This window comes from Lepidothrix coronata, unplaced genomic scaffold, assembly GCF_001604755.1.
Source record: "Lepidothrix coronata isolate B3197 unplaced genomic scaffold, Lepidothrix_coronata-1.0 Scaffold17, whole genome shotgun sequence".
NCBI lineage: Eukaryota > Metazoa > Chordata > Aves > Passeriformes > Pipridae > Lepidothrix > Lepidothrix coronata.
In genome coordinates, this window is record NW_016690197.1 from 9,706,771 (window position 1) to 9,718,654 (window position 11,884).

Genomic DNA, 11,884 nt, shown 5'->3' on the forward strand with positions numbered 1-11,884 from the left:
CACGTGCCAGGAGATTGCTGAGTCCCTGAGTGCACCACCCCCATTCTAGACTTTAAAGCACAGTTGGCTGTGTTCAAGGTCGGCTTGCTTACTGGTAAGAACTGTTACAAACAAAAGAAGCAGCAGTCTCGGCATGGACCTGCCCCTCCTTCTTTCAAGAGCTGCTTTGACACCAAGTGTGTCCCACTTCAGCCCCAGTTGCATTAGACTGCCCCTGCACCCCAGCTGTCTCATACCTCCTCAGCCCTGGCCTGATTCTGACCTGTTGGCCTCACCTTGGACTTGATTAACGGTTCCAAATTTCTCTGAGTTGAGTATGACCCTAATCACCAAGGAGGTGAACCAGTGCATCCGTCTAAAAATCCATGAGCTTCTCTTTCCACAGTAAAGATCCTGCAACCATGATTTACAAGGATTAAGAGACTTCTCCTTAGAAAAATCTCACTTTTCAAGGAACAGGGAAATGGGGAGTGGGGGGAGGGAAAGAAGAAAAGTATTAAGGGATCTAAGGTACTAAAAGAAAAAAAAAAACCACACCACTCAAAGTACAAGTGAAAAACCTTGGAGACTGATTTGAGTTTTCAAATGACACAGTTCTCATCTCTCAGTTTCCCTTCTGGACAACCTGAGACATTTCTCAGCTTTGTGGTGCCAGCTGTGCATGCTACCCGAGAGGCAAGTGCACAACAGAAAGGCTACAGGATCAGTCATAGCAGACCACTAAGTTCATTGGAACAGAAGCAAGTCTGTTCAGAGACGATGATCCCAGCAGGCACAGCAGGGAAGGGTGATCACCCATGGTCACAGAAAACTTCATGCACTTGTCTTTCCTACTGCCTTCACATTTACCCTGTCCTGTAAGAGCATCAGGAGAGAATGCCAATTGGGGTAGCCCAGGCTCAGACATCTGTCTCCCTCTCCCCCCCACAACATTCCTCCTGTCTATTCAACTCTTACCATTTTACTATGTTAGATATTCAATCAGATTTAGTCAACATTTCACTGACAGATAGATGTCAAGAATTCTGTACAGATAATATTACCATAAAATAATCTCTGTCTTTATTAGGTAGAGAAGACTCCGCTACCCAAGGCTGCTAACATAAAAAGGAAGCTTCCCCCCCAAATCTCCTTGACAAGAGTTCATTAGACCTCATTTTGTAGTTTGCTCCATCACCTCAACAGTGACCAGAGCATAGTGACACCACTCAGATTAGCAGGGAGGGGAATTTTTCCTTCCCCACCAACACTGGTTGACGGGGTTCAAGGATACCATCTTATTTCCAACTTTCCTTTCACGCTTACACAACTAGTATGGAGAAAGTTGTGAAGACACAATAATGCAGCTGGTATTGCTGTTTTGAAGGCGGTTTTGGAGACCAGCAGCTTTCACCAGCGAAGACAAGTGGAGTTGTTAGAAAGACTGAAGGTAGCTTTATACAAACAGGTCCTTATACAGCTCTCCTGTACAGCCACACACAAAATAAAAGCCACACAGTTCTGTTGTTCAACATTGGTTGTATTTAAGAACTACACTTCAGAAGGTACCGTGTTTGTCACACCCCAACCCCTGCACACACACCCCTAGCAGAGAACACACAGCTTCCCAATACCATGGCAAGGGGCATTGAAAGCACAAGGTGAAAAGGGAAGGGGGGGAGTCAGTCCATCAGTGCATTGTAAATGAGCTTTCACAAAGTCAAGTGCAGCAAAACCTGTTCAGACACTTTAAAAGTTAGACCTTTGGCAAATAAAAGAAAAAAAAAAAAAGGATCCTAAAAGTTCTGCAAGTACCATTCTCTCTCCACATGGGATATGAACTCCCACCCTGAGCTTCAAGAGTTGATGGTGTCTAAGCAGTACTGAGGACTACCGTGTGCTGAATAAATAGCACAGAGATGGGATTTAGTTTGAGCATCTTTCAACCAAGGGCATGTAATAACATTCCTGGTAAGATCTTGCTTTTGGCTAGTCAGCCTTCTTTCCACTTACCCATAGGCCAAGCATTGATAAATATCCAGCTGAGTGACGTTCGTCTGGATCTAACCACAGCTCTGCAGAGTCTGCAACATGGCAGTCAGACTACTCAGTGACAAAGATATATTTCTTGAACAAGGACCCTGTAGCTGCCAATTACACTTCATTTGTTGTGACCAGTAAAGCAGCCAGAAAACTTTCTCCAGGACCTCCTGTTTGAGAAGCCTTCCATCTTTATAAAAAACAATCCCACTGCAAGTGGTGCTTGAGCTGTCCCAGCAAAAGATGGAACCTGAAGCCAAAGATGGAGCACTTCTTCAGCAGCATGTTCTCAACACTTTTATCAGAATCCCAAGTCAGAACAAGCCCAGAAGAAAAACAGGGAAAACATTGGGAAGTCTCAACAGAACAAATTCTCTACTATTTTCTGGGATGAGATATATGGGCTATGAAACAGCTTTACCCACCTCTAGCTCCATTACAACCGCATTAAATATACAAGACCTTTGCACCACCACCCCAAACCAGGGACAGCAGTGCAGCACACCTCAGGGAATAAAAAGCCAGCCTCCATATGAGCCAAAGGCTTCTGCATGGAAGGAGAGGAGGAAAGCAAAATTATTTTTCAGGGTGATTACTGAGGACTCTTATCTGGTTCGTGTGCCCTGGTCTTGTCACTTCCCAGCCTGCCATGTCAAGTCCCGGAACACAGAGAGATCAAGATAAACTTAATCACATTTAAACAGAAAGCCCTGAACTCTTTCACATGACTGTACAAGGAAGGGAACCACACACTGGCATGGATTTAACTGATGGACAGGAGCCACACAACATCATACAAACACGCGCACCTGTGTGCAGCCACACACACTTGAGTTCTTGCAGTTTCGGTAAAAAGGGCACTTTCCTGTGTTAGTCCGAGGAGCCAGCACCCTTGGTGGGGAGAAGCGAGGCTCTGTACCTATCTGACACTGTGTTTTGACAGTCGAGCTCAGCAACCCAGGGGAATTTAATTTAAAAATGTGCCTTAATCATTCAAGACTTGAAGAGTGCCCTGGCATTTATGCATCTCCCTTCATAATGCTACATCCCCTTTTAACCACACTGCAGCTTCAGAAGAGCAGGAGAGGAGCCCTCACTCCCCAGAGAAAGCTATAAGAAAGGAGTGTTATCTAGACTCATACAAGACAGATGTTACTTGGAGAGCATAGGATTTGGTGCTCACACACTAGATAAATTCATTCTGATCTCTACCCTGTACTACATCCAAAGCATAGATGTCTTAGGTTGAAGAAACTGAATCATTTGTCCAGTTGCTCAACACACAGAGGCCATCTTACAGGTTAGTTTCCATTGTACAAAAAGGTGCCAGAGTTGAGCATGGACAGGTCCTCTAACAACAGAGGACTGTGAAACCTATCACTTCCCACCTTATATCCACTGCAGGCACCAACACATAAACCCAGCCAGGAGGTCCAAACTCCATGAGGCTGAGGAAAGAATATCACTCCTGGTTATCCTCCAAGCTCTTCTTCAAATGCCTGAAAATCCTGAAGTAACACATCCAAGTGCCAGAAGCCATGCTCCTTGTTGTGGCAAACAGGGCAGAGGGAGAAAAAAAAAACAAGTTAGTGAGCATGAATCCAGCTTCCAATAAGTGCAGACTCTTTCTTGGGAGGTTCAGTTAGATGAGAGTGGAAGATGAATGGGGTACTAATGGTTTTGCAGTTCCAGTAGCCCCCTTTATTGTAGTGGGGCCGGGATAGGCCAGGAAACCCATCAGTCTGTTAAGTGCTGCGTGCAATACTAGCGCTCAGAATCTTCCATTGCTCGTGAACAAAGCAGCTCCAACATCAGTCACCCGGGCAGCCAGGCATTAGTCATACCGTCCCTTAATCATCATATTCAACAAAGGACCCACCTGTTCAAAGCAAAAACACGTTGTTAGCCAGGAGTTACACAGAAATGGCAGGTGCAGAGCCCAGGGGACACCAAATCACTTTGGAAATATTTTCTAGATAAAACACTGGGGCACCCATGAGAACATTCTTAAATACCCTACCAAAATTGCAGAGTTCTCTGTCAACACCCAACTTCAGTTGTCACCAAAACATTCCATCCAGGGTGGAAACTGTTTGAAACATTTTCACTTCCCACCCTAAACTTGTGATTTCTCAGTAGATGCTATTAAAAGGAGCCAACAGTCATCAGTGGTGGCTTTCTGCAGGGCAGACAAGGAACATTCTTACTCACTGCATCCTCCCTGGTCCTTGGGGTCTCTTCAAAGGGAGGCTAGGACTGATGATTTTGCTAAGGTTTTGTTTTCAGTCAAGGTCACTCCCGTGTCTAAGCACTGCCTGATCATAGAGGGAAGTTCAGCATGCTGTGGCAGTAAAATAATCTCAGGGGAGAGGCTAAAGAGGAGCTCCTGCACAGTGGTAAGGGTTACAGACCATGAAAATATTTCTATCCACATCCTGTATTTCAATTTTCAGATCAGCAGATCTTCAAAGTCATATGCTAAGTACTTCAATCTGGGGGTTTTTTTATATACCCTTCCCCACATACAGGAACAACTCCTTCATTGTTTGTAGTGGTCCTTTCCAGAATTATAATTTTAAGAGCTTGCCTTTTTGTAAGCAAAGGATCTTCTGAAGACTGCAGGAAGAACCATTCACAGCAAAAGAGCAATCCTGCTTTCTCCTACCTTCATTCTGACACCCGCAGAGCCAAGTAGCTTGACATCTTGAGTTTTGCATTAAGCCTTAACAATTTCAACAGCAGTGACCACGTGGTTATCTCTCATACCTCTTGTGGATTTCCTAAGGCTTCTCCCAGCATCTTCTCAATGTTCCTCATTATGGCCACTTTCTGATGAGCCTTTAACGGATACTCAATTCTCTTTGGGGTTGGGGCGCCCTGAAATATCAAAAAGAGCTCATTTGCATTTTTCCTGAATTGGCAGATTATTCCACCTTTTCCTATTCAACCAGTTCTTCACAAACAACTCAAAAAAGAAGCTTTTAGCTTTAAAGCAAAGGACTTGGTGCCATGAAGTTCTCATATTGATAATGCACGCCAATACGTCTCTACCTGAAAAAATCCTCTGGGATGGAGCTATCCAAGCTGTGCAGGAAGTGGCTTATACTTACCTTGTACCAGAAGTTCACAGTGATGGTAATCCCCCCATTCAGGAGAGACTCAATGTGGTGCCACCTGCATGGAAATCACACAAAAAAAGAAAAGGAACTATTGCTGTAGCTTACAGTGAAATACCTTGGATGGATGAGTTCAGACAGCACTAGACAAGCCTCGCCCTATTCCTCCAGCATCAAGACCTCAGAACTTCTGGAAAGCTCTCCTTATTTAAATATAGATCCTTATCTCACACACAATAGTGGAGTATATGTACAATAGCATGGTGTCAGGAAAATTACTACTCCCATCCAACAGATAGGAATTAAAAGCAGATTGGCCCAAGATATCACAGAAAATACCACAGCTGCCTGAGAAGTTAAAACAAAATACTCAAGAGCCAGCACCACACTTTAAGTGAAAAAAACTTTTAAACCTCTGTGTTTTGGTCACTGTGCAGTCCTGCCATCCTTCTTACCAGTACATGGGTATGTACAGCACATCCCCTGGACCCACCACCGTCTCATAGCCAACCACGTTCCGAAAGTTTGGAAACTTCTCATAGTCAGGATTGTCAAAGTCCACCTAACAGAAGAAAACATTAAGAAACTCAGAAGAACTTCCTGCAGCGACAGGCTCTCAATGTCAAATAATCCTGATCTTCCCTACATGGCTTTTACATTCCCATTTGTATCTTAACTTCACTGCGAGATAGGAGTCCTGCAATTTGGCTGTCAGCAAATCTGTTTGACCAAGTGATCAGTAAAACAGGACAGAGAAGGTGGCAACTGCAGCCCAGTTGTGCTATCAGTAAGAAGATATTTATGGCCCTAGCATTTGCAAGTCAGGACCAGACACAATGAGGGACACCACTGGTCCTTGCATCTATTCTCAATGTATTCACGAATTAACAGATCTGAACACAGGTTTTGCAAAAGCTCAGCAAGTGGTTTGCAGCCTTAACTCCAGTGCAGCTTCCTCCCACCTAGAACCTTTACAACTGCCCTTTTCTGGCATGGAGCAGAGAACAAAGCTGCTACTCTCACCTGGCTCTGTCTGTCGCACGGATGGTGCACAGGATAAGGGTAGAGGCATTCAAACTGATCAGGAGGGAACAGGATACACCTCTTGTAACCCTTAATCTGAGCAAAGAAGTTCTGCTGCTCATCATAATGAGCTGGTGTCACATTCCCTACACAGAGAGAAAAGATGATAATCAAGACACTCTCATGTACAGGTATGAAAGTGAGAAGCATGTTATATTCCTTGCTAAAGACAGAAAATACACTCCCACATATTAAGAAAACTAAACAAGGAAAATGACTACAGGAATGTAGTGATCACTTTATCTGATCACTATATCAGTCAACCTTTATTGAGCAGTTGCTACTCCACTTAATTTCCATTCTAAATCCATATTCAGCAAATTATGCTCTACAGGATTAGGATTTCCAGCTTGTTTCAATGAACAGCAGATGGTGAATGTTGATGGGAAGCTTTTTCATAAAACGCTTTGTTTAAATGACAAGTTGTGGAATGGACTTTCAAAAATTATTAGTCTAGAGAAAAGGAGTTTAACAGTCTGATTTTTAAAAAAATCCTAGAAGTTTTGCAAGAAAACAAGTAAACAAATCTCTGTCACTAGGGCTCCCAATAGCACCCCCTCAGTCTGATTAACTGTGCTTGACTGTCACCACTAAATCGTAAATTTAATCAAATCTCTAAATACAGTGGGGCATTTTGTACCCCTGACAGGCTGTTTGTCACTCAGATATTACTCTCTTGGCCTGCAAGAATTAAGATAACAGTTAGCCCCATAACTTCATTAAATAGATCATACAATCATGTGCTCCTGTAAAGACATTTCCTTTTCTAGCACATGCTGGTTCAAGACAATTCCTTGGTTCTCGTGCATAGCCTGATTTAGGAAGGAAGTGGTGGAAGCAAGTGCTGGTACAGTGCTTTTACATGAAGTTCTCTTCTCTCAGCTAGTAAAGCAAGCGGCAAGGACAAACTATTGTAAATTGAGTATGACTTGTTGCAAAGGAAAAAAACATCTAAGTTGTGTTATTGAACATTATAATTGGATGTGATGGTCACATTAATTATAGGCCATCCCACTTCACAAAACTGTGCACATTCCTTACCCAATTATTGAGATTACTTTCTGAAAGAACGTTCTCCTTGTCAACAGTGTAGTGGTACCTCTGTCTTCAAAGGCACCTGCCTATGAGTCAGGCTCCATATGGATTTGGAATTTTATTCTATTCAGATATTTTTAGAATTTACCCATCTTCAAGTTCCCCAGTGCCCGCTAAGAACCTTCCAAGAAAAAATTCACCTCTTAATCAAAAGAGAATTCCTCCTCACAGTGTACCAGCTCAAATAAGAAAAAAGGCTTCACAAAATAATAAAATTTCCTCCTGGGCAGACAGGGCAGCCCAGAGGACTAACTCTGCTCAGCTTGCAAACCGTTCTGCATTTTGAATCTACAGACTCTGAGCTTTTTAAATCTATAGGTTCTGAAGCATGCAAACAGTAAACAGGTCCCAGAATATGATTAGCAGTTACGGGAAACACAGTCCTACCAGCATCACCCAGAGCCTTTCCATAAGAAGATTACATCCAGGCACTCACAGTACATCCCTGGGGAAATACAGGCTATTCTTTTCATTGTTTCCTCTTTATAACCCAAGTTGTGATAAGTCCACTCACAACCCAAAGCTTTAAACTGCCTTCTCTGAAGGAACACTCAGAAACTAAAGGGAAAGCCATTTGAAAGACCTTCTAGAACTGAAATACAGAACTGCTGACCAAATCTTCTCCCTTCTCCTCCAGTCTGAGGAAGCTGTTTACCTTCCATGCCAATAAGAAGCAAGTTAGAAGTCAGTTGGCCCCAGCCACGTTTCCCTTGCTGCTTGTTAATCCAGTTCCAGTTGAAGCCAAGGAAATCCACCACAATCTTCCTTCCAACTGTGTCATTCAAGGTTTGCTGCAGATATAGCCTGTATTTTACAGAGAAAAGCCGAAATCAAGTATTAAGCTTTGTCATGGACATACCTCTATCTCTTCAGAAAGATTTCAAAACAAAGAGACATCATTCCTAGAGATTCTGTTCTACCACTACACACCATAAACACCTGTGGAAGGAAGCAGGTTCAGTAAGTCCCCAAACTTTGCTGAAAGATTTCCTGGTACATAAGAGAACAGAACTCAGTTCTGCTTGAACAATCAAGGGAAAAAGATAATTTTAAGCAAGAACAACCCTCTCTCAGCACAGGAGGACGAAACTCTAAACAGACTGGCCGTTATCAAATATCAGTTATGCTCATGACTAATCCCTAGGTAAATGCCACCCCTCTAACTCATCTGCAGTATCAGTTTCCTCTTCTAGTAGAAGTAGATAAGGGCAAAAAAGGGCTCAGGAAAGCCTGCACGTTTCAGTATCAAGTTACTTTAAAGCCACGCTTACGTATAGACACAGAGGATCAGAGGAATCAAACATGTACCAACAATCACGGTATTGCAGACTGCTGTCCGCAGTGCTGGGAGAAAAATGCATTTTTAAGCACAAGGACTGCCTTCTCTCTTGGAAAAAGCACATCCACAGCTGAGAAAGAAGAGAAAGGCAGAGATGACAAGTGGACATGGACACTGCATTGCTTCCAATTAAGACGCAATTAAGCATCCCTCCTTTTAGAGGACTGGTGACTGACAGAATTAACTTAGGGTTTAAGTACAGTTGCTGATAGTTATATTCCACATCCACATGAAGCTCCTCTCAGTAACTTACAACTCTGTTAATGGTACAGGGCATCACCACCAAATACACAGCACGACACAACTTTGCCTCATATTTCTCAAAGAGGGTTAGCACCAAGTGCCTTGGGATTCTGTGGAAAAGCCTGAGTGCCGCAGCCTGTACCTTTTCATCAGATTACTAAGCTCCTCTATCAATACCAGAGTCTGCCAAAAGAAACTGCAGCTTAATTCCTTCTTTATTCAAATTCTGCCTTGGACAGAGAAGAAAAAAATTAACTCCTGCAGCCAGTGAGAACAGTTTATTTAACTAATGGTATGACTTTTTTAATCAGATAACAAGGTTGCTGTCAACTAACAGCCCTGCAGGTAAAACAGGACTATTAAAAACAAACAAAAAGTTTAAAAAATTTGAGAGGATTTAATCATCAACACTCACCCAAGAGAACCTTACCCCCTACTTAGACCTGAAAAAATGGAGAAACCTCCACACTCCATGTATCACTTACCTCTCAGAACTCCCTTTTTGTTGTATTTCTTTGAGTCTGTCCACAAACTCAGCAAACTTCATCTCTTCCCTGCTCGACTTGGGTTTGAAGTTCTTAAAATTGGCCATCTTCTTCTCATCGTAGTACAAAAACTTATGTGTGCTGGCACTATACACTGAGAAGTCCCCACTGCCAATGTTTTCCTGGAGGTAGTCCAGGTCCCATTTCAGAGCAGGATAAACCAGATTCGTATCTGTCAGCACCACAGGCTCCTGGAGAGAAATAGGAAGTTTATTGATTCAAGGACCTCTTGAACTTGAGAACAATCACATTCATTACTGCACCCATGCAAACTCTCTTTGAAAATGGGGAATTGGAAAAAGGATGTGGAGTAATCAGATCCCCTGTCCTGGGGAGAAAAACAAACAAGATATGACAGGAAGTTTTAAGAAAGTGGTGGCCTGGAGTTACAGTGAGCTCCTGGTAGCAATGGGACAGTTTCCACTACCTACTGAGCTAATCTCTAACACAGAGGTTACACAAACATCAGCTGGGAACACTTTTAGGCCTGCTTGGTCTGCCGCATAGCCAGGAGACATAGTAGATTCTGTCTGGCCTGTTCCAGCCTCAGCTGTGAAAAGGTGTTTACAAAAAGATACCTTTGCATCCATAAACAGCAACAGCACTTGTCTCGGACACAACCTTTAGTCATCAAAAAACTGATGCTACCCCATCTCTTCTTTAGCAAAAAAACCCCTCCATGACAAAAGGAAGACAAAGGACATCACCCATCTCCTCATCTATCAGCAACCCAACCCGGAACGGCAGCGCCGTGTTCCCAAGCTGTGCATGCACAACATCCCTTCTTGCAGACTTCCCTTAAACACCCAGCCAGCGATCTCACCAACATGAGACTGAGCTGGTCCAGAACCAATACCAGAGCCACCACTGCAAAACAACTCCACGCCTGTGCTCACGCGCATTTAGAAAACAACCAACACGTGCCCGTGGCTTTACACAACGTTCCCACGGCCTCCATCCCGACAACAAAGCGTTTAAAGCAAACATTTCCTGCAAATTTCACAAATCAGCGCTGCAGCACCGAAGAAAAACATCCACTACGGCAAAGCGGAATGGGACAGCGGCAACGACCGAGATCGCGCGGTATCCCGGGAGGACAGGGCCAGGACTCCCCGCACCTCGTTCTCGATGAGCTCCTCGGCGCGGGGGTCGCTGTGGCTCAACCGCGGGATGGGCCGCGTCTCGAACGAGTAGCGGCGGAACTGGGAGTCGCTCCAGCCAGGCCCTGTCGCCACCGCCGGGCCCTCCCGGCAGCCCGCAGCTGCCACCGCCGAGGAGGAGGAGGAGGAAGAAGGGGGGGAAGAAGAGGAAGAAGAGGAAGAAGAGGAAGAAGACGAGGAGGAGGAGGAGGAGGACGAGGCCGCCGCCATCGCCGCCTCCGCCGGAGAGCCCGGACCAAGGAGCCGGAAGCGGAAGCTGCGCGCCCATGGCAACGCCGGATGCGGGGGAACGGTGGAGCACCATAGAGAGCGCGGGACGGAGCGGCGGAGGCCGTGGCAGCAGCGCCCCCAGGCGGGGGGGAGTCGGGGGCGGCTCTGCTGCTCTCCGCATCCTGGCCCTGCCCAAGGGTTTGGGACATCTGTGGGGGCTGCGAAAAAGACCCACTGCGAAAAACAGAGGGGATCGTCTGTGAAGCCTCGGTGCCGGGCCCCGCATGCCTTCAGCCTGCAGCCCCTTCCCCTCAAAGGCGGCGGGCTGGGCAGGAGCGCAGCTCCTCAGGCATTTCGATTTCCCCGATAGAAACAGTGCGCTGCTCGCTTCCTCTGCCTATCTGCGGGAATGTACTGCGGAGTTCTGCGCCTCGAAACGAGAAGTTTAATTAACACTTACTGCCAAAAACTATATGTAACACTGTCCAGTGCAACCAACATCCAACTTCCAATGGTGACTACGTTGTTTTAGGAAGATTTCATGAGCTGTGTGACTGGGGCTGGAGTTGTCATTTTCTTATTCTGTGTTTATTGTGTGAGACAAAGTCTACATTTGGTTTTTAATCTGCAAACAGCAAGAACGATGATTACACTTTCCCAAGAATGCGTGCCACACTAGGCATCAGCTCTCGGGAAAGTTTTGGTCCATGTCAGTTGGTGCTTTTCATCTTACAGTAGCTGGCTGTTGTTCTGGCTGCTTAGAACTTTGCCTTCAAGAGAATAATGCAGTTGATTTCCCTCTGTCCTTCCAAAATTTATTAATATGCTTGGTTTCTAGGAAAATGAATGTCCCCTCACCCTTTAAGTCTAAAGCACTTCTGTTGTACAGATTAACAAAATTTTTTTACAATGTATTTGCGAACATATTAGGGTGCTTAGGAAACTTGAACCATGTCTGTGGAAAACAAACATAAGTCAGAAAATAAATACTCAGCGGTGAAGAGCTGATGTGAGAAGCAGCAGACCACAACCCAAGCCTGCAGGGAGGCCTGAGCTCATGTCGAAGGGAAGTGA

The 11,884-nt window shown here is 44.8% G+C and overlaps 1 protein-coding gene across 1 annotated transcript; it reads right to left on the minus strand.

Annotated features, from left to right (window-relative positions):
- Positions 1-1,501: 1,501 nt before the first annotated feature.
- HIF1AN (hypoxia inducible factor 1 alpha subunit inhibitor) lies at positions 1,502-10,846 on the minus strand. Its single transcript, XM_017807073.1, has 8 exons — positions 10,559-10,846; positions 9,381-9,631; positions 7,969-8,117; positions 6,159-6,304; positions 5,591-5,697; positions 5,130-5,193; positions 4,786-4,896; positions 1,502-3,898 (listed from the first exon to the last, which is right to left on the minus strand). Exons 1-8 carry the CDS (start codon positions 10,808-10,810, stop codon positions 3,854-3,856), a joined length of 1,125 nt encoding a protein of 374 aa, XP_017662562.1. The 5' UTR covers positions 10,811-10,846; the 3' UTR covers positions 1,502-3,853.
- Between the last annotated feature and the right edge of the window lie 1,038 nt (positions 10,847-11,884).